The 24,016-nt window shown below is 37.2% G+C and overlaps 1 protein-coding gene across 3 annotated transcripts in view; it reads left to right on the top strand.

The window, feature by feature from the left end:
• TP63 (tumor protein p63) overlaps window positions 1-24,016 on the top strand; it is a 242,520-nt gene that overhangs the window by 159,581 nt on the left and 58,923 nt on the right. For all 3 annotated transcript variants that reach the window (XM_037838321.1, XM_037838330.1, XM_037838338.1), the window contains exon 4: window positions 6,202-6,456. In XM_037838321.1, the coding sequence (XP_037694249.1) occupies window positions 6,202-6,456 (255 nt within the window). The remainder of the gene's footprint in view (window positions 1-6,201; window positions 6,457-24,016) is intronic.

The following is a 24,016-nucleotide window of genomic DNA, read 5'->3' as shown; positions in this document are numbered from 1 at the left end:
ACTATTTTTAAGAAAAATGTGATGCTAAATAAATTCTTAAGTAGGAAAGACAGTCCTTTAACTTGGCAGTATAATTCGAATATCTTCTTGACCTCAAATGAAGCACTTTAAGTCAATTGTGTTAATTCTAGCATAAACAAACCATTCTTTGAGGTAAGGCAGGTGGTAAAAGACTAAAAAATGACAAGTATTTTTCCCTTAGGCGGTCCTTGTTGAAAAGTTTCTACCCTGCAGATTTTTAGGGATGAAAATGTAGTACTCTATGTTAGAGTATAATCTAATGAATGCTTTGAAAAGCTAGGGTCATGAAGAAAACTGTTTTCTTTTCCCAGGAGGGGCTTTAGAATGTTCACAAAAGTTCCTCCATGAAGCCTTAGGTGAAGGGTTATATCAGCTGAGGAAACTAAATATGCTGCCTGAAACATTTTAGATTTCCAAGTTTAACCTAGCAAATCTCTATAAAGAAAAAACAGATATCTCATTTTTTAAGTGGTTTCATGGCATTAATTTAAAATAGCTTCACAGATGAGGATGACAATACCTAACAGAAAGGTAGAACTGGAGCACCCTTTGTACTTGATTAGCAGATTCAACCTCTACATTTAATACATTTTACTTATAGGAAACTAAGTTCTAAGTTGTTCACATATCTTGTCCAGAGATATATGACACGTTTGTGGCTGCCTTGGGGTTTAGACCCCATGTCACCAAGTCTAAGTTCAGGGTCCATTCAGAAATGTAAGGAGTGATAAAAATGTTCAGTCTCCTACCCTCATCTAACAATTGGTTGAGGATTATAAATATATTTTCTTTCAAATGAAATTTGGGCAAATTGTTTCCTCTGACAAGAGTTCCTTTGAACTGAGATAAGTTATGATTATATATCCCAATGGTAACCTCTCTTACCACTGGTTTGGCCCTTATTCCCATTTTTATAAAGTTCTTGCTATGTATTGTTGACTATTATTGCAATATGGCCATAAATTAGCTATTAGAGATAGTAATATTTGGGAAAGAGTACAAAATTTCTCTTTACAAAAAAATTGGAGGAAATAGACTGTACTTAAGTCAATATGTATTCAACCCTGTTTTCATTGCAATGGTCAAAAGGCTTGACTGGAATCCCTTTTTGATGTTGAATTCTTTTATAGGAAAGTAATTATATCTTCAACTTTAATAAATATAAATCCAGTTATTCAATATTGAGCGTTGTTCACAGCAGTATATACCAATATTTATTGCTGGGCTAATGTGAAGAAAATTCAGGCCAATAATATATTAATAGCCTAAAATAATTTCAAGAATGTCACTCAGGAAGGAAAAATAAAATGAAACTGCAGGGATAGTGTTCATAGGCCACTTTTAAAGTAGTAATCAGTAAGGAAAAATCTAGTCCACTCTATTGCTGTTACTATAAGCATCCAAACCGAAGTAGAGAAATAAATCAATCTATAGATGGCTATGAGAATGCTGAAAGGACTTACAGGAGCAGAAAACAAAAAAACAAAATATTTTTTCCTATACTTGGGAATTGGTACTGTTCATTTGTTCTTTCCTAATGGTGAAAGCAAATAGTTCAAGATTCAGCCTCTGGGTATCCCTACTCATATTATGTCAATTCTGTGTTTCAGAATACCCCAAGGGTGTTCTGTGATTGCCTGGACTATGTTAAGCCTCTGTGACCAAAGCGCACATCATCTTTACTATGGTCGGATCAGCCAGTCTATGATGAACCTGAATAAATTCCAGCCATAGACGCTGGTAATTTTCCAGTGTCTAGGTAGTAAGTCTTCTATATCAAAGTTATTCTATAAGAAATGAAGCATCTGTTCGAATTCATAGGAAATCAATTGTTTTACTTTATCAGGTTCATGGTAGATATCAAACAAACTGTGTTTATGTTTGTTTGTTTTTTTATGTATTGTGGAAAGAATGTGATATATAGCTTTTTTCACTCATTCATTACTTCTGCAAACATTTGAGTACCAATCAGCAGGGTATGTTAAGATTCTTCTGAGATCAAGATACCTTGTGATTAGAGAGGGAGACTTAACTTCCTACTTCATTTTAAATATTCTAGGAACTTTTGATACATAAGAAAACACATGGAACATTTGAGGTCACATAGAGCTTTTTTGGATCAAAAGTTCTTCTGAGGCAGTTTTTCTGGTGAATACCAAAGTGTCATGTTCTAATTTCTGAGAATCTTTCCTGTCATTGTAAACAAAGTATTGCATTAGCATCTCAGCATAACACTTAAAATTTTCCCATCTGCGTTTATGGAATTGCTAACCTGTAAAGACAGTGCATAGGCACTGCTACTCTTACCCCACCAGCTTCACTTTTGTGGGAAATAGGAGTTAGCTATTATTTACATGGACCTGGGCATGAGGCTGCCTTCACGGGTGGGTGTGCAATCTGTGCAGTTGCACAGAGCTCCGTGTTCAGAAGGGCCCCATGCTGGGTTTAATGCTCTGTTGTCATCGTTTGAAATTCTTAACAATTTATGAACAAAGGGCGAGAATTTTCATTTTTGCACAGGGCCCTGTAATTTATGTAGCTGATTCTGCCTGGGTAATATATGTTCTTGGCTGTGTTGGTCTGCACCTCAGCCTCCAATTTTACTGTGTCAACACATACGATCTCTCTTCAAATCAAAGAAATAAGACAGCTAAGAACTTTGTTTTTTACTAATTATTTTAAAAATTAACTTCCAAAGTATTGTTTCCTATGGCAAATTTATGACATTAATTTTTAATAAAGTTTTTATGAAAAGTATTCAAGTAGATATCCAAGCATACATCTCTTACCATGGTCAGTTTGTTGTCTGTATTCATTTTAGGTGAACTAATTCAAAATTAGTAGTGTTTGGTTTTTTGCCTTTATTTTTTTTTTAGGGATAATTAAGTATATATATATTTCTTCACTTATGTTTCTTTAAAGCATAATTTTGGAAGAATTTTAGTAGAAATAAGTTTTCCCATTTTTATCTTGGATAGCAAGCTTGCCCAATCCTGAGAACTCTAGTTTTACGGTGTATAAATGGAGGCATTAGCATTGGGAGCAAATTCCGGTTTTAAGTAGAATATTTAACTTGGAACTACATGGAATTAAAACTTATAACATTTAAAACTACACCCATCAAGCATCCACAGTGATATTAATGACTTTTGTCATAGAGTTTCTGTTTCTTTGGTGTCACTCATTTTGCTCCATCTTACAGCTAATCTAGGGGTCTCCTTTGTGACTAAAAGGTAAATGGAGTTTCTGTTTCTTTTAAGCCCTTGGAGAAGCAATGAGTGCTTTCTCAATGACTTTTAAAGCTGGGTTCCAAAACTTTTCTCTTTACATATATTGAAAAAAGAAATTTTAAGGGTCCATGTTTCTTTGTTCTCCCATCCAAGCCCACGATAAGCTGAAATTCCATTCTGTGTAGCTAGAAGGAAGAGGAAGGGGGTGGCCCAACAGGCATTACTGCCTGCGAGAAGGTGCTCAGAGAGTTTCTGTGCCTTTTCATCAGGGAGGGCTGCCTCCCTAATTGTACTGCTGTAGGGAAGCACGTGCCTCTGGGAGCATTATCTGATTCCTACAGGACGTTCATGAGTGCTTTGTATACTGACCCTTAACTTGAACACAAATAATATCTTTTCAATCCCCTTCCCAGGCTGTTGCCCCAGGCTTGGATACCTAAGAGCTTTAGTTCAGCCGGCGGTGCGGACACATTTGTACAGGCCTCAGGTTTTATTTTTTCCCTCCTCTTGTTGTCTCACCTGAAGTTTTGCAGCACCTGTCAGGAGAGGAAGCTGGAAATGGAGGATAGGAGAGGAATAGGATTTGTAGAAGTCAGTGGGGAGAGAAGGCGAGTCAAACAACTGTTCTTGTCAGCATGGGGATAAGTGTAATGAGATTAATAGTTATTTGAAGAGCAAATGGGGACATGAAATTCGGCAGTGGAATGCGAATGTATGAATGTAATGGAATGGGCAGGCGGCTGGTAATGTTAGACAAATTGTTACTGGACTGAATGGAATGGCAGAGTCCGTTTTTCTGCTCATGTGAAATAATACAATTTAAACATTTATTAAATTTAAATTTTTCTTGAGCCCCTCTTTTTTCGTTCTCTGTAGTTTTACTTAGTCTGGGATTCTCAGAGTTATATTTCTATTGAAGAGCTAAGGCTACTCATTTTCTTTATAAAATATGTACCAATAGGGCTGCCTTCCTCTTCTTGTGTTTGATTTTTTTTTCCCCCTTAGTTAACTTGAAGAAATAAGATTTCCATGTGCCTAAAAGTTTTCACAGAAAGAAACCTGAACCAAAGCATGGTCACCCCTTCTGGAAATATGTATAATTTGACTTGGGTTTTGGAATGACTAGACTGATTCTTCTGATCAGGTTAACAATTGTGATGGAGTAGATAGAGGCCTGGACTTGGGACTGAAAAATTTGGTTTCAAAATCCCCACTCTTATGTTTAGTTGGTGCAAGATCTATGTTTCCTAAACAGTTTAACTCACACAGTTCATTCAAATACCAAAATTACGTAGAACTTTTGATAGGAGGTGAGACCTGGTAGGTTTGCATAGGTTAGTGTGAAACAGCGACGCATCCCAGAGTGATTTGGACAGAGAATGGAAATATATATCCAGGGCCTCTCTGAGGAGCTGGGGGAAAATGCAGAGGTGTTGGGCTTCCTCACCTGGATTGTTGCTGATGTTCTCACAAACATTGATTGGCTGTTTGATGTGCCGAGCCCTCTATCACCGGACTTGCCCTTGAAGCTCATCACTGCAAGGGAGAGGCTAAACCTGATTATAATTGTGCCTGACCATCTCCCCCTGAGTACCTCTTTGTTGCTCGGATGTGACCCTCTCTCTCTAGGTGGGCCAGCTGTCAAGCTGCAGCACGGTAGCCTTGACTCTAAGATGATTGTGTAGCAATGTGGCTTGTAAGAGGCAACAGTGTGATTGTGAGAGCCTTGTGGATTGCACTCCCTTTGCTCAATGTATGGATGGATGAGTAGAAAAAGGGGACAAAAAACTAAATGAAAAATAGGGTGGGAGGGGTGGTGTTTTGGGTGCTCTTCTTTACTTTTATTTTTTATTCCTATTTTCACTTTTTCTGGTACAAGGAAAATGTTCAAAAAATAGATTGGGGTGATGAATGCACAACTATATGATGGTACTGTGAACAACTGATTGTGTACACTTTGGATGATTGTATGGTATGTGAATATATATCAATAAAATTGAATTAAAAAAAAAAAAACAAAAAAAAATCCCCACTCTTTCCTTATTAGCCAGTGCTTGGACAAATCCCTTGCTCTAGATTAAATAAGATAAATCATTCGTTAGTTCCGTAAACATTTTATTGAGCACATACCCTGTGCTCAGGTCCATTCACACAAGACTCAAAAAGCGTCTGGCAGAAGGAGCTCTGTGAGCCAATGTGATTCTGAATTAAGTATAGAATTTTATTCATATCTACATGTTCTTCCTCTTACTCATACAAATTACTCCAGAAAAGAATAAGCTGCCACAAAGAAAATGAAGGAATAGATAAAAAATTTAGACCATATTTGGATGATATACTAACATGTTACTTTTTTCTCTCTCTCTCACCCTGCTACCCCTGCTCTCCAGTCTTTATGAAACTAGTCCCTTGGGGGACTGGCACCTGGGACAGGATTTAGAATTACTGCGCTAAAAGAGAATTTGGAGGCCATCTCTTTGTGCTCCATATACCACAATTTGATGCTTAAATCTTCTCTAGAACATGTCTACCCAGTGATCTTTCTCATTCTAAATACAATGGCAGGAAAAGGGAAAAAGGGAAAAAAAATAGAATTCCTGAGCAGCTACTGAAGACTGGACACTTTTTGTCTGGTATAAGATATATATCCTACTTTAAAATGTTTTTAAGGAGACCATAGTCTCCAAGCCTTCATGAAACAGCAGTGTGATCTGTGAAGGTAGGTCATTATCACGCGCACACACACACACACACACACACACACACACGCACGACTCAGTCTTCTCTTGGGGTTTCTACTTGTGTATCACATATTGGCTATTTTACCTCTGTTCTGAAGTATTACAGACCTAAATTCAGTTTCTGCAAAACGTGTACCAAATGATTCCCTTTTCTGGAGCAATTATCTGTGGCTTAAATGGCTAACGTCAAGTTTCTGGGTGTCCTGCAGCCACAGTACACAAACCTGGGGCTCCTGAACAGCATGGACCAGCAGATTCAGAACGGCTCCTCGTCCACCAGCCCCTACAACACAGACCACGCGCAGAACAGCGTCACTGCGCCCTCACCCTACGCGCAACCCAGCTCTACCTTCGACGCCCTGTCGCCGTCGCCCGCCATCCCCTCCAACACCGACTACCCGGGTCCACACAGCTTCGACGTGTCCTTCCAGCAGTCAAGCACCGCTAAGTCGGCTACCTGGACGGTAAGGGCACCGGGCGTGCAAATATGCCTTTAATTACTACCCCCAAGTACAAGGATTGCCTCCTACCACCCCCAAGTCCTCCTCGAAGCCTAGAGACTCTGAATTTAAGGGTGAACATTTTCTTTCCACCGCACAAGCACAATTTGTCTTAGAATTTTTAACACTGATACATAGGTAAATAGATAGATTAGATAGACAGAATAGATTAGATAGATAGATAGATAGATAGATAGATAGATAGATGGATAGTTTCACTGAGAACCAGGGACCAGAACTAGTCCAAAGAGACTCTGGTTTAAAGTGTTGGGGGGAAATTTTTTTCCATGTATATAACTTCTAAGAAAGCATGAAAATGTATTCAGAAACTCAAAAAGATATGAGAATGTTTGCTCTATTTCAAAGTATTTTGCAAGGCTTTATGGCATGAAATCTCTAAGACTGGATATAACAGTTTGTTCAGGAAAGGCCGAGACCAAAGTGGCGTGCACTCGTCAAACAATTTAAAGTTTGTATGGATTATAGAAGTGTTTCCACATATCCTCATCTTGTTGAAAAGTAGCTTTAGAATTTGATTTAACAGTTTCCCCCCTTAGACAAATAAGTCTTTGGAAAGCATTTTGGTGTTTGTGTTGTATATAGTATTTTATCTAGTTCATTAGAGGCTTTAATCTAGTTGTACACAGTTTTAAAAATAATCTTCATTCGTATCACTTATTATATTCCTATATAATTTCACATCTTTTCCATCATTTTGACCTCACTCTTCTGTGAAATAGGTAGGAGAGGTTTTATCATTCCTGTGTTATTAGTGAGGAAAGTTCAAGAACAGGGAGATTAAGAGACATTCCTAAAGTTATAGTGGCTTCTTTATAGTTGGCCCTATTTCTGACTTCTGCCCTCCCCAACAGGTTGTGTCCTTTCTTTCTTTTTCCACCTTTTCACACCAAGATGTTCCAAAATTGCTTAAATATTTGTTTTATTTTAATGCTTTCTTTTCATTGTTTGTAAAGCAGTTCTCTTATTGCTAATATTTCAATCATAAAGTATAGTTATTAGTTAAAACTTAATCTTGCCCCCATGTGTTATTTATCAATTGTGTCATAATTGTTAGTCTCTTTTATATTTATAATTCTAGAGATGGATACTACAGGTGAGTAAACTTAGAATCCATAGACCTTACATAAATATTGGTTGATTAAGCCAAGTAATATTTAGCTGAAGAACCCATTGGAATAACTGCTTTCTAAACAGATGACAAATATGTCTCAAAACAGTGGTCACCAATTTGATGTTTACAGTCACAGATCTTCAAGGCTAACCATTTCTTGGTTGGCAAATGTTGTCAGGGCTCCACTATATTATGAGCAGGCATGACTGAGGGGATGTTGGGTATATTCCAGCACTGAATGACTCATCATTTCCCTTTAAATGGTTTTAAGAACCATGGAGAGGGGGTTGATGTAAGTATAACATCAAATTACCCTTCCTCCTTCCTCCCTCCCCTACCACACCCCTCATGTAGAAATCTTAAGGTCTCTTTCTGTCAAACACAGCACAATCCTAAATATTGCCCACTCAAAGCCTCATCTCTCGAGAAGTAAATTATCTCACAAATAAATGTTGTGATCACTATGTAAATGGTAGGCTAAAAAAAGGTAAATGTTTGGTTTGGAGTACACTGGTAAAATGTCCTTACATTTTTTATTACATTTTACAGCAGCAATATCAGTACACTGGAAAAAAGGGATGGGGGATGTGCTAATGGGAAAAGAGAATTTTGGGGACCAGAAAAGGTGGATTCCAGTCTTTCTCATCCAAGTGACTTTAGTCGGGTTATTCCCTCTGTCTAGAATTCAGTCTCTGCCTCTGTACAATAAGGATGATGGAACCTACCTTGTTTTCCCCAGGTGAGATGAGAGTATTAATGAGTCAGCATAGAAAGGTTTCAGAAGGACTTGGGTTCCATTCACATTTTTTTTCTGCCTTTAAGTCAGTGGCATTGGCTAAGCTGTTCTGCCTTTCTTTGTTTCTCTTCAGTTGTCTATCGTCTACCTTGTAGAATTTGCAGAGAAGGTGGTTGAATTAGATGTCCATTCTATCTTACTAACCTATTGTGTGGTATTTATATTTTTATTGAAGTTCTTTCTTATTAACAACCAGGCATTTTTTAGGCCCAGTTGCATTTCTTCTAAATCTGGGACACTTGAATCCTTGTCCGAGTAGCTGCTGAGATCACCTAAAAAGATGTAAGTTCTTAGCTACTGACCCCTGCATCTTGTACACAGCAGAATTTAACACTTTGAGCCAAATTGTGTATCCTCATATTTATACATAGACTTCACATTTTAAAGTATTTTCTCCTACATTTTTAAAATTGAGCTTCATAGCCAAGGTGGTTATCCCATTTTATAAACGAGGAAATTTCAAGAAGTAAATAACCAGCCAAGGAAGATGAACTCAGGCTGCCCTCACTCTCAGTTCATTTTCCAACACCCTGTCTAGACCATCTCACCTGTTGACTGGTGGAAGGCATGACATGCAATAGCAGTGCCTGTGTAGTAAGGAGCTGGGCTCTTACATCTGAAGTCCATCTGATGGAGAACTTCTTTTATGTCAAGAGTACATAGCACCTATCTTTTAGGCATCTGTGCATTTTAAAACAGATTTTCAAACTAAAACACTATATTTTAAAACTTCCCACAGACTGGAAACAGCAGAAGCAGCTGTCATTAGGGAGAGGCCACTCATTGCGTATTCTTGTGGTAATTCTTTAAAATTCTTTAATAAACATCTTTTAGTACCATTTTATCACTTGTCATCCTTTCGTGTTGAGTTCTCCCTTTTAATTTCTGGTTTTACTCAGAATTGCTGTCAAAAGATTATTTATTTATTTAAAGCATATATGCATTTTCCTTTGCTTTTTTCTATGTTTCAAATTATGAATATGATTGTGTTCTCAGTTCCATAAAAATGTATTTATTTTAAACTTCTTCAGTGAAATAAAGTGAAGTGTGATAACATTTTTCCATATTCTATATTTCACATGTGTACATACATACACACACACTGAACTATTTAGGATTAAGTTTGATTTTCTTCATAGTTCCACAATCAACACTACTTGTAGAGGCCTAGCATTTAAAATAATGAAGTGCTGGTCAATATTATAGCTGGAAATCATCAGCCATGGGATGGCGGAAAGAATGGTAGTTTGGAGATAGCAAGAAACTTAGGTGTAGATTTCAACCCTGAAATTTATTGGTAGTATGGGTTACCTTCCAAATGAATTTAATCTGTGTGAACCTCACTTTCTTCACCCGCAAATGGGAATGTTCATTCTTTCTTTATGGTGAGGATTACGTGATGTGTAAAAGCACCTATCAGTGCCTGGCTAGTCATTTATCGTTTGAGTTTGAATCCTGTTGTTTTGTGAGTTTAATTTATTATAGTTTTGTTGAGGGTTCAGTTGTACAAAAGGTATATTCTCTCAGATGACTGATTAATTAATTAATGATTTGGGACTATTGACATGCATACTGCAGCCCCAAGGGACTGTGACACTATCAACTACCCAAATATATGACTAGATGTCATGAGATGGTAAGAGGCTCTCCTGAATGCAGACTTCTGCTGGTTGGCTGTGCTGCTTTCCTAAGCTTGCCCTAGTATATGCAGTTTCTACTTGGCCCACACAAGGAAGGGATCTTTCCAGATTTAAGGACCTCTTGACCTGGGGTATTTATTTCTCATTTTTAAATCTGCCACATCAGTTATGGGGATGCCTTTCCAGATTCTCCATGACAAACAAGGGATAACAGGGAACCTCACTAATTCAAAAGTAGGCATAGTAATTTTTAGTGGTGGGGTACTAGAAACAACCTAAACACTCACCAGTGGGGAACTAGTTAAATAAATGTTGGTATATCCATATAGCAAAATACTATATGACCAATAAAAAGAATCACATACACTGACACTTCAAATGCTTTTGGAGTTGTTGAGAATAAATAAGCTTTCTATGGCACCTGCTTGAGAACTGAGAGTACCTGTAACCAACACCACTTCTGGGGGTAGTGTTTTCTTTGTGTTGGACTCTAGTGATGAAACATCTTTGTGAATATAGGTCAGTCTGCCTTCATCATTGGCTTCACCCACCAGTACTTTGCCACTATAAATTACTATGTTAGTCTGAGAGCTTTTTCGCAACCCATAACATACAATATTCTCACTGTGCCAACACTCAATGCCCTTTGAGAATCCTCAGGTTAGGTTTTTCATTGTGTGCTCAGACTGAGCTAATAGCCTTGCCCTTGCAACGTATGATCACTTTTGCTATTGCGTTTCTCTCCCTATAAGGTCATGTAGGGCAGGCACCCTGACCTAGTATCCGTTACAATGCCCCATTTGCGGTAGACCCTTAACAAAGACTAAACAACATTTTTTTTTGTCTGTGGACAGTTATAGTTCCAAGCATTTCTGACCCCAACTGGTAACTGTCCATGAATTTGATCCCTTCTGTCTCCACTCATGATTTATGGAGGGTGCTCTTCCTTTGCCTTTCCCAATCATGCCAGTTTCATGTTGGGTTTAGGGCTTTGAAGAATTTGACTTGAGTAAGTGCAGAGATTAGGAAAGTGGCATTTGAAAGGGGAACAGCCAGTTCCCCAGTTTCATTGATCCCAGCGTATCAGTCTGTTGCAAGCTCTCTCCCCTTGGCTCTGTGGGCGGGCTGCCTGAGATGCTGCCTGTGGCCCACCCTCCCTGTCATCGGGTTACCTGTAATACAAGACTGCCAGAATAAGGCTGCCAGCTCTGCAGAAATCTAATGCAAGCCAGCCCATTGCATGGAGCTCTGGAATCTCAAGACTCTTGAGAATAGCCCATCAAAAGGACAGGATGTACAGACCAACTTTTCAAGGCTGAATATGATTTATCAGCTTCCTTTCATGAAGGACACTCCCCGCCCCCCCCCCCAGGGTGAACTTAACTGGGGCTTGATCTACTCGTATAATTGAGCAGCTTTTATGTTTCGTTAATGTGAGACAGGAGAGATGTCAGTAGACTTGGCTCCTATCAGTGGTAAATCTGGTAACCATAACAAGGTTGTTTTCACTTCCTGCCATAACTGTTCTGTGAACTACCCAAGGAACATACAGGGGGACATTTTGTGCCCCTCCCATGAAGAAGAACATAATAAAATTGATAACATTAGCTTGTTATCCAGGCTAATTCTTATTTCACAGAGCTTTGACTAAAAATGTGATTTAAAAAAATAAAAAAGAAAAACACTTGAAGATTCTTGGTGATTGTTCAGGTTACTTGCTTAACTATAGGTACTGGGTTTGAAAATAATTTTCCAATTTAAGGCATGCTGAAGAGGTGTTGTCCGCAGTCCAGGGCAGAATAACTTAATTAGCATGTTTGTCCTGATTTGTTTAGATCAACTCTAGGTGAATGTATTTGGGATAAACCAGTTTCACCTAATCTCATATTTATCAACCACCCACAGTATTCTGTGTGATTTTTTGAATGCACTGTAGATTTTCCATTTCAAAGGCAAACCTTGATATTGATTCATTGCATCTGATGTTAACAGAACTGACTAGTGATTCAAAAGAAATAAAGCTTTAAAGCTTGCATTTATTTTTTGCTATAAAAACACATAATAGCAAAAAGCTCCTTTTTCTTTTGTTCTTTCTTCTTCTTTTCCTTCCCCTCCCCCTCCCCCTTTCTTCCCTTCCTTCCTCCACCTCCTCCTGTCCTTCCTCCTCCTCCTCTTTCTTCTTCGCTTATCGTTAGCATTGATCAATTCGGTTCTGTAGGTATTTCCAGCCACTCAGTGTCTGTTTCTCTATCACAGCTTAGCTTTCCTGGTTAATTAAAAGAATTTTGGATAATATGGAGAGGATCATTTGAATCAATCATAATGGGAATTTCCATCAAGAACAGGAGTCAGATCATAAAGCCCCTTTCATTTAACACTTCACTTTGGCTAGTACCAGGTTACTGCAGAGATGGCAAACAGGCCAGGGAGTTAGCATAAATGAGTGAAGTGATGAGCATGGGGACTGCAAGATAAGTGTATAAGCCTTGTCTACAGGGGCACCCGCTTTGCAACTCCAGCCTGTTGTCATGTGGGAAAGTAGGGTGAGTATTAAAAGATTAATTTTTTAAGAGCAGCTGGTAATGTGGATTTGCATGTAATATCTCCATGTCTACAAATAATGTTACTAATTCAAAAAAGTTGTAAAGCAGTACAGTCCAAACAAAACAGTAGGCAGGTGAATGCAGTCCTGTGCGATATATTAACAGTAACAAGGGAAGGTTACTTAAAGTTTAAATGAAATAACTGTAAGTTAGATCAGCATCTAAGAGAAAGAATATATTTCATTTAGAAATAATAGTTCTCTATCCCTCTCAAAAGTCATGTAGATTAATCTTTTGCTAAAGGTAAGCAATGCATTTTTAAAGTAGATTTTTCTCCTTTGTTTTCTTGCAGTAAATGACCTTTTCACATTTTTATTCCTTTAAAATTTTGCTTTATAAAAAATTAATGGTATTCAGTGTTGCCACTTGACATAAAGGAAGGGTTTATTAGTTTTTGTTTTTGTTTATATTGTTAGAGAATTTATGGAACTCTGTAAATAAATTTCTAAAATTGGCCAAAGCTATGATCAGAAAAGGGCAGGGAGATTTAAAGGACTCCAAATCAATTTTCTCAACTCATTAACTGACAGATTATTTTTAATTGGCATGTAGAGAGTGTGTTGGAACAAAAATCCCCTGAAAATTGAGCTATAAACAGAATAATGGCATAAGAATTTTTAATTATTCAAGAAATACATAGTATATCATTAAGCTTGACCGAGATCACTTAGAATGAATGTTAACTTATAATCAGCCCTGAATAATAAGTGGGATTGTTGCTCTTTGAACCTTCTTCTTCTTCTGTTTCTATCCCCCCAAATTAGCCATTTCCAAAGTGTAGTAGTTCCCACCCAACTTTGGTAGAGAAGGGCAGATGTATTTTTCTCATGAAAAGTGTTTAACCATCAACTGTCATGAGTAAAACTAATTGCATATAAAATAAAACCTCATGGTTTTATATCAGCAGATCTGATCTGTTCAGGTCACTGTGACCAAAAGGAGACTTGAAATGCCATAGGTTTTCTGCCCAGACTCTTCCAATTGTTCAAGATAAATAAAACTGTATTGTAAAACAGAAAGGAAAAGCCTAGACCCCTTGAAGCCCTGCAGATGTTTTGCAGACCTGGAATGGTTTTTAGAGCAGAGGGTTCCTGTGTTTAGACACACAGAGGTCTAAAGACAGTGATCTTAGTGGCAGTATCTCCCTGGTTTTTGTAATGATCAAAACCTCATCAACCCTATCATAGCTCCTCCAGCAGAAATTTAAAAACCAATTTGATAGTAGCCAGAGACCCTGGATCTATTTTATTGTGAGGTAAATTAGGGAGTGATCCTAACTTTCCAAACAGAGTGAATACTCTCATTTAACTTTGCATCTAATAATGAAGATTCCTGGTTTCTAATTGGAAAAAAAAAAAACAAAAAAAACAAAAAAACTTGCCACCTTTTAATGTATTAGAAAGGTCTAAGGAATGGGGTGTTCAATTTCTAATTCTCTTAGGAAGAGTTAATGCTGTGTTTTCAAGTTCATTGACAAAACAGGAGCTTCTTTATGGGTTACTCATTAAGTTTTTATTCTTGTTTTCTTTTTGTGCTCTTTAATATCATCTGCTCTAAGTCTTGTGAAAAATATAATGAATAAGATGAAGACACCATTTCAAAAGACTTTTTCTTTCAGTGGTTTCCAAGCTGTATTAAATAGGAAGAATAATGATAACTTAACATTTGAATTTGAGAAATGATCTGACAGGCTTTCAAAGACTGTGGTTCTTAAAGTAGGACTCAGATGGACAACTTCTGGGTACTGACAAGCTGTGTGATCTGTGGCAGGTTGCTCTCAATCTGCCCATCTGTTAAGTGGGTATGATATTATTCACCTTGCAGGATTGCTGTGAGGCTTAATTAAAGTTTATGAAGTGTTTGGGGAGCCCGAGAGATGAAGCTCTAGAAATGCAATATGTTATTATCTTATCCTGAATTTTTGTTGTTACATTTACCTGCGTGAATACCACATCATATTCTTGCTTAAAATTTGGGCAGGCAGTTTCTGAGGTTTTCCATTTACTGGAAGCATGGAATGAAACAATATATAAATATAAATCCCTGGACATAATTATGGAATGTAAATATATATATGTAATTTTTCTAATGTTAGATAGCGTCTTCTTAAAATATGTTTAATTGGATCCTATAACTATTAATCAGTTACTTTTTTTAAGAGCTTCATTGTTTTATTGGTATCATTTTAGCAGAACCAGTAAAAGTACTTTTTAATTTTGATAATTTTACTGTCATGAGAATTAAAATTTACTGTCTTTTCCTTAAAAACGCAAAAAATACATATTTATATAATATAAATATGCCAATATAGTTGAATAACAAGAAATAGGTTAATTATAGTTTGGGCTAGGAAGATATTCTCTCCCTCTCCCTTCCCCCCTGAGCTTATTTTTCCCTTCTACCCTGTGTGTTAATTTGAGCTATCCATATATTAAATGAATACAGAGCCCTGGAGTTAATGTAAATTGTCTCTTTTTTTTTTTTATTTTTTTTTACTACTTTGTAATCTTGGAAAAGCATATAACATTTTCCCATAAGAAGAATGTTATAATTATGGATTATATTTCTGAACAAGGAATTGCTATCACATAAGTCATAGACATGATTAACTGTATGTCATAAAAGCAAAGCTATTACTCCTGTCAACCACTGTAATCATTTAAATATTAAAATGACTCTCATAGTCATATAAAATTTGCTTAAATATCTTATATGTTTTGACATATATGTACTGCTAAGTTTACTTTAAAAATTTTAATACTGCTGTTTTTATAAATTATGCTTATCTAAAACCAATAGGCTGCTGTAATAAACATTTTAATTAGTATTTTGACATACCTGAATTTTGATGTGTTTGATAGGAAATAATTTGAGAAGCCTACATTTCTTAAAATTTTCTTTAGGGAAATCAGAAGGGATACTTAGAAAATGTATCCCTTTTCCTAGGGATGATATTCAAAAATAATTCTGTAGTATACACCATTCTTTATTGTATGAAATTGAATCAAATTTTTAAATATTATTAAGGATTATGCTTATAAGGAAAAAAATTAAAAATTGGACCTTGCTGAGTTAGATACTCTACTTTTTATGTGTTTAAGCACCTCCACCTACCTCACCCCTCACAGGGCAGAACAGTTTTGAGAGGATAGGATAAAAAGTCCTCCAAGGCAGCTGGGTATGAGAAGAGCTTTGAATACTGATGGGGAGAATTTTGTTCCTTTGCCTTTTGGAGACCCAGGGTTGTTGCTTGACTTTAAACATTCTCTATTCAAATTAACCACCTACACGCATTCTTCCAACTTTTCTGTACAAACCATGGATTTAGTGAGTAAGGCTTTTGGAAAATGATGCATAGTAGGTAATTAGATGAAGTTAATTGATCAACAGATAAAATAGAAAGTATTTTCATAATAGTGATTTAGAATAAGCTTTTCTGTAATTCCACTTTCACAATGGATGCTTAAAAATATGTATCTTTGTGATTATTTAAAAATCTCTTCTTGAGTTAACCCACATAGGAAGGTAACTTCTTTCCCTTTTTCTTATCCTCATTCCTAGAATGTGTTTTGTAAAAAGCAGTGAAGTTAAACAAGTAAATATAAATTCACACTACCTTAAGATGCCTAAGTCTAGCTTTATTCCCTTTGAGTCATTAAGAAAATAAGTATTTTTAGTATTTTCTTATTAAGTCCTTTATAACTAAAATTGTCAACTTCCAAGAGTTATCACAAGATAACTTATATAGGCTTCTATTGTTCTTTCATAATACTCACTGGTAGTGGATTATGTTTTTCTGTTATCTATCTTCAGAAGTTGCAGCCTACACTCCATATATAGATGTAACAAAAGCATATTTTTAAGTATTTATAATTTATGTCTGAGAACTGTCATTTATTTGACAAACTAGCTCATCTGTGCATCTATTTGGTGTAAAAGCCATATGGCAAGTGACGTATATGGGGACTCAAAGTCTAGGGAAAGGGAGGTAAATTCAGTCAGTGGCAGAACCAGAAGGAACTGTGGACTTCTCCCTGTCTAGTTTTCTACTCAAGAAGTAAATAAATAGCCATCTGTATAACTTTATACAATGTATTCATATTTCAGAATTGAAATTTTGCCAGCATGCCATGGTTTTCAGTCATAATGCTTTTTCTTACACGACATGGTAGTCATAGGTATGAATTGGCATAAGCATTGTACTGGCAACAGTTAAGTTTTATAGAATCTTCTCTCCCCCACCCCCCATCCCCCATGCCTAAGTATAATTATCATCTTAGGCTGTTAGGGGTCAGGAGTGTGTGTGGGAAAAGATAATCAGGAGGAACAGGAGAGAGGGAATGTGAAATTGTGTGTTAGAAGATAGTGAGTAGATCCTTCTGCAAAAGTATAATGTGCTTACTTTAAAATTGTTAATTGACTGTTTCCTAAGACACTTTTGTAGCTCTGACATGGTATTTTCCTGAGCTGGACTTCTAATTTGAAGCAGAGAGCAAAATCAATTCAAATAGAATATTCAAATTCAACCTAACATATCACTTTTTTGATTACTGCATTCTGTAGTCAATTGGATGCTTTTGCTTCAAAATATCAGAGTATAGTTTATTTCCTTTAGATGTCTTTTTAGAAATGTTGACTGAGTTGTTTAAGGAAAGGAAAGGAAATGGAAATCAAAGGGTGCGGTCTTAGATTCCTTTGCCTGGCAAGCTGTGTTCCTTTTTGAAGACTGCCCATTTTCTTCAACAGTATTTTCAGTGATCTTATTCAATGAACGTAGTAAACATGTAATTCTACCAGCTTTCCTAAAATGCTTTGAAATTTGCAGGAAAGAACTTCTCAGTAAATACCAGCCTGTATTTTAGTGAAATAAAGATGTGCTGTACAATTTCAAGGCCCTTTCTCCATGTGTAGTAGTGGCGGTTTTATTTCAGTAGGTGAGGGGCATAATTCAAGATATTTGTGTCTTTAGTTAGTGCCATAATGCAATTGAAGCAAAATATTCTTGTCAACCTGTTTTTTTTTTTTTAATTATATATTCCTTCTACCTGGTGGAAGAGTTCTGTAATAACTTTTATATCTTTTGAATCTAAACTTTAATTTCCACTAATTCAAAACACAACCTAACTTTACAGAGCTTCGATTTGATTTTGATGTGCCTCCTGTTTACTTTTGAGGGTTCTACTGACTGTGTTGATCCCAGTGAGTATCCATGTATATAAAGAAATGACTATAGCTACTTTGTCATCTTTTGTCACCGGTCTCAGTAGAGGGTCAGCTGTGCTTAACACGGGAAGGATGCTTCAGGACACAGTAAATTAGAATGGGAAGAATTAGAATGGACATGTTTTCTCTGGGATCTGCCCACACGGCTATAAGAACAGTGAGAGGTTAAATCCTTCTAAGGCTTCCTTACAAGCATTCCTAATCTAACAGATTTTATTTTTATAAATAGTTTGAAATTTTGTTTTGAAGTTGTCACTTGGGCATATGGTTGTGGGGCATAGTTTAGCTCCTAATTTATTGCTTTCTTAATTTGTCTGACATTGGAATTTAGACTCGAGAAAGAGAAAATGCAGTATGTTGAAACATTTAAGCAGAATAGGGAATGATCTCCTTTCCATAAGTTCCTGATTTCAAATGAAAATGTTTTTTCAACTGCTAAATTGCAAGATGTAATATCAAGCATAGAATCCTATAAAAATATAGGGGATGATTACAGGTTTTTTTTCTTTTTGTTTGTTTGGTTTTTGTTGTTGTTGTTGTTGTTTAGTTATTTTGCAAGACCGAAAGTTGCAAATATTGTGACCTATCTTAGTGCTTAGCTATCTAGCACATTCTTGCCTCTTCTTGAAAGCAGTGACCGTGGCTCTTTTACTAAAAGACAAACAAAAATGCCTAAGGAGGCAAGGGTAGTGAAGGGAAAATAATTCCGGATTTGTAGTTAGATAGACCTGGGTTGAATTCCACTTCTGTCTATGTGACCGTAGGCATACTCCTTTAGATAGCAGCGTTATTGTAGGATTAGAGATAATGAATGTAAAGTGACTAGCACAGTGCCTGGCAAAAGGTTATTTTTATTAGAGTGGTTCATAGATTTAGGATTAGAATTCAGACTAAACCTTCCTGGCTCACAGATTCCCTGAGAATGATAGTAGGGAATCCTTGCGCTAGTTGCTCTAGCTTTTGTTGCCTAGCTTCCCACTAAGTGGTGAAAGTGATATATTAGAACAGTACTTCAAAAAAATTTTACTCCAGTTAGAAGCAGAGGAAAATGATCAACCACCTTTGGGCATCCTGAGGGTATAATATGAAGTGGCCCAAAGAAAGCATATAATTTCTGGATTTTTTGTGTTTTTTTCCCTGCAAAATTTTGTGATTTAATGTAAATATATGTTTAAATATAAGTATTTCTCCCCCCTTGTTAAAACAAAAAGTCTTTAAAATTGAAGTTCCTGGAAGATGAGCAATAGTTATCTTGTGGCTTTGAGTTACTCCCATGTATACTTCTGATGTACAAGTACCCCAGTTTAAGAAGCACAACTTTGAGATAAATTAAAGTACCCTGAGAGAGAACACTGGGAATATTCCTTTTTACAGCCTTAACCCCGAAGAACTAGAACCCATGTTATGAAATGTTGATACTGTTAATCAGTTGTGCAGTACATCTTCTTTATTGCCAGCTTGCCTGAAAATGGCCATATTTTAGACTTGTTTGGATGGTTAAAGAGAGCAGAATTACCATAAAAGAAAGGAGGTCACAGGGAAGCAGATTCCAGCTCAAAGTAAAAAATGGTCAGGGTTCTCTGGGGCTGGAAGGCACTACCCCCAGTGGTAGTACACTCAAGCCACTAGAGATGTAAGAATAGAAGTGAGACTCTCGACTCAAGTTTTAGTTAAGAGAATGAATCAAGTGACCTCTGAATTTAAATTACCAGGAATCTAGAACAGAAATCATTTCTGGCTGGAAATTGAGGCAGACAGCCATTGACCTACTCTGTACCATGCTGTTGGCTAAATGGGGAAGAGCGTGGACCTTCCAGACAAGCAGTCTGGAAGCCTAAGTAAAAACAAAGAGGCAAGCCTGCTGTACTAATCCCGTTCAGTGACTCCACCCTTCTGCCTGAAGTCGAGGTCCTGAATTGGAAACTGCATACGATAAGGCTCAAAAGGATGGATGGGGCCAGCCTGTGTAGGTTAAGGCTTTTGAACTCGATTATCCCAAAGGCTGTGTGTTGTTGACACTGAGTGCTTTTTGGGCACAGAGATTATTATTTTCAGATCTATATATGAAGCAGATTATTCTGATAGTGTGTAGAGGTTGATTGGAGGCAAGTTTTTGGGATAAGGGAGAGCAGTTTGGAAATTGCCACAATAATGCAGACTTAAGATGGTGGGGCTGAACACTCACTCAATGACAGGGTGCACTTGATATGGAAAGGACCAAGGTGAGATGGCAAGAGTCAGTTACTGTATTCACTGCCTCCAGGAGCTAGAGCAAAAGTCAGGGAAGAGGAGGAGAGCCAGAGAAGGAGCCTGATTTATTAGTAATGATCTGTTAGTAAAGGTTCATTTGCCTTTAGGTGAGACCTTGGGCAAATTGCTTGACCTCCCTGGTGCCTCCGTTTTCTCATCTTTCAAATGAGGATAATGATGCCTACCCTCCAGGGTTGTTGTGAGGATCAAATGAGATAATGAGGTGAAAGTGGTTTGTAAACTAGAAAGACTATCCTTATGCAAACTGCTGCTGTTGCCAGAAGATTGAGGTAGTAGGGAAGACTTGAAGTTTCCTGTCTTGGAAAATTAACATTTGCATCCCTTCACCTGGAGTCCATGCAGAGGGTACTGACTGAATGAGATGATTCTTATCCAGCCTATTTCAAAACTTCCTACCATGTTTCCTCTCACACTGGATAATAAAAACAAAAAGCCTACTAACTTCTAAGCCTCTGCCTTTCCTCTCTCCCTGAGAGAAACTAAAGTATTCCATGTAATAGAGTTTGCACCTTTCTCCTGGACTTAACTGAAATAGCTGGCTGTGGGAGAAAAGGCCCCTCTTTAAGAGTCTTCTAGCTGGGATATGTCAACTGGCTGTTTTGCTGCTATCTGCTTTCCTATGAAGACAGTTATTTTCTCATTAGGGTGGCTGCTGCCACACTATAGCATTGCCCATTTCTCACAGTACTTTATCACAGACACATTTACATCTGTGCCCAGGTCGTCAGCCATACCTTCCGGGAACTGATTTCCCCTTGAAGCACCAGTGAGAGGAGAAGCCCTTTCAGAATTCTCACGACTGAATCATTGCCATGAGCTAATGTCTCCAGCTTTGTGAGTCAGTGCTGGCCCAGGCGTTGGTTTTGTAGGTAGGAAAAATGAAGATGCAGATTAGACTCCCCTGTTATAATTAGCTTTTGCAGTGGGAAAACCAACCAAGCAATCATCTGATAGTGGCCTTTTGGAAACTGGATGTTCAGTTCTTCTCCTCTGTAAGGATGTAGATTGAGCATATAAATTCCTTTAAGGATTAACATTAACAAACAAACAAACAAACAAAAATAAAGCAAAAAAGCTCTGCAATTTGTGTGTCTATGTGTACGTTTTGTTTTGCTTCGGGCAAAGTAGGTGAAATGATGTGTTTGGGAGATGAATGTTCTTGTAATCAGCAAGATATAGCTTGCAGGAGAACATCCGTAACCAACCCATTCTGCATGAGTTAGGGCCAAGACTTGTTTGTGCTTTAGTGCCTGTTCAAACACGTCTAGTACCAAAAAGATTTGTAAAGTTTTGGAGGATTCCCATTCAAATGTTATTTCTTCATTTAACAGATATATGTATCAATAGCCTGGTGGTTAAATTATATACCCTAATGGAGTTTGGGCAGTGCCAAGATTGAGCTAAGGGGTACAAAAATAGTTTTAATATGACGTGGATGTAAAAATATTAGGAATTTTAGAAATAGTTTGTGAATCCACCCATTAATCCAGTAATTGGCAAAAAGAAAATTTGCCTTCCAAGTTTTTAAATGTTCATGGCAGAGATTTTGTGCATAGAATAACAAAGGAAGGACCTGGATATTTCCTCCCAAATACTCAGGGTTATTGATCAAAACTGTATCAAAAAGAAAGTAACAGAATGGGAGGGAGAAGCTGGTGAGCGGGATTAAGCTTAAATAATGTCAATATTACTTAATAACATGTTTTATTCTCTTTACCCACCTTCCTTTTTGATATCACATATACACTTTTCTCCCCCTCCTTTTCTCTGCCCTCCCTCTCCTTCTCTCTTTCTCTTACATATACACACGCATGTATATACGTATATAAAGTAGGAAATAGCTTGTGGGGGAGAGAGTGGGAAGCTGCCTTGAATTTTTTTAATAGACATTAACATTGACAATGTACCTTCCTAAATTTATGTGCTTTAGAAAAATAGTGTTATTTTAAGGCAGTGATCTGCTTCTCGGCACATCTTTTGGGAAGAAGGTCGGGGATATGTGCTGTAATTTATAACAAATATTCAAGGTTCACAAGAAAAACTGTTCTTACCTACTGCTCCTGCAGCCCCTCCTCTCTTCACCACCCCCTCAACTCCTTACTTCCTTTATCATTCTACGGAGAAATGTGTGAGCTACATGGAGAAAAGGGCACAGGAAGTAAGAAAAGGATACAGAATGATGGAAAAAAAAATGTTGAGGAAACTTCCAAAACTTAAGGTTTAGTGATTCATTTTAGTAAAATGAATCTTTTGAATGTCCATAAGAGAAGTTAGTGTAATTAAAGTTTTCTGTCCATAAATTCGTATCTTTTCATGCTGTCCAACCCAATAAGTATTGTTTGTAGCAAGGACACATATTGACCTCAAACTTAGAGAATTTTGTTACATAAATGAATCTGAGTTGACTATATTTGACCTGCTTCTTGGAAAAGGCATTAAATAAATGATTAAATACAGAAATTTAATTTCCCTTTGTTCATTCATACTTTCAAAAGTGTGGGTACCAAAATGTTAACAATGGGTCTCTCTAGAAAGTGAGACTGGACATGTTTTTTTTTCATTTTATTTTTAACTTTGCTTGGCATTCCAGGACATATTCAATTTTTATTTGAGGTGATATTAATACAATACATTCTGACAAAACTATGCAGAATCAGGCTCTAGTGAAAACCCACATAAAAAGATGAAGAGGATTCTTTATCAGGAAATTTCAAGAAATACCAGCTCTCTAGGGAACTCAGTAATTGCATGAAAAAGACAGTATGAGAAAAGCTTTGCTTGAAATACTTCAAATTTCACCTTCTCAAAGCTTCAGAATTACTTGCCACCTGAATTGGTGTGACCAAATGTCCACTGATCGTGGCTCTCGTAGGATTTCCCCGACTGGTGCCTTGTGTGTGGTGTATCATAGCAAGTGCATACATCTCCAGATGCCTTTGTTAAAGTTACATCAAAGGCCTGATCATGAGCACACTGTTGGTAACGTTCTCTGAACAGCACTTTTAGTTTGAAAATGCATTTCTTAAACAATGGAAGGTGTACCTTGGAGAAACACAGACACAACTCTATAATTTACCAGCTGGGGTGACTAAGCAAGTGATCTGGCTCTTCTGAGACTCAGTTTCCTCTTCTGTTGGGTGGGAATAACTTCCCTTGCAGGTTGCTGAGCATTCAATGCTAGTCCAGTATCTGCTACCAAGCAGGCCCTTGATAAATTGTGCTGGTGATTATTAGGGCTAGATGCTATAGGGTAGTCATATTAGTAGATAGGTAAGTTAACCCTTTTTCAAAGAGCTCACAACCAGTTGGGGAAAACTGATAAACCTAGTTATAATTCAGTGTGGCAGGTGCTGTATTCTGTCTGGAATGTCCCCCTACCCAGCCACCTCCCTTGTCTGCCATGCAAACTCCTGCTCATCCTTTTAGATTCATTTGAAGCACTGACTATAGATGAAGCCTTCCCTACCCATGTCCTCCCACCATACTCAGGAATTCCTCTTACATTTGTTGCACTTTGGACATACATTTAGTATCATAATGTATGACATGCCTGTTTTCCCATTTCTCTGTGAACTCAGAGATGGTATCTTTGTCTTTTTGTCTCTTTAGCTTACTGTTATCCATTGGCACATGTAATAAGCCTCAAAAAATATTTGCCAGGTAATATTCCTTGTCTGAATGAAGTGTGCTTGTAGCACTTTAGAAAACAGACTGATTTGCCTTGTTTCACAGATGACTTAACTTTTAAAGTTGGGTCTCCAAAGAAGGGAAAAAGGAGAAAGGACATTCTAGGTACAAGGGATTAGGGTCAGTGAAGGCATGGGGTCATGGACATTTTGTTTATGTCTAAGAGCAAGAA

This window comes from Choloepus didactylus, chromosome 1 (genome assembly GCF_015220235.1).
Source record: "Choloepus didactylus isolate mChoDid1 chromosome 1, mChoDid1.pri, whole genome shotgun sequence".
In the NCBI taxonomy this organism is placed as follows: Eukaryota; Metazoa; Chordata; class Mammalia; order Pilosa; family Megalonychidae; genus Choloepus; species Choloepus didactylus.
Note: the sequence above shows the minus strand (reverse complement) of the source record. Positions and strands in the feature narration are given on the sequence as shown.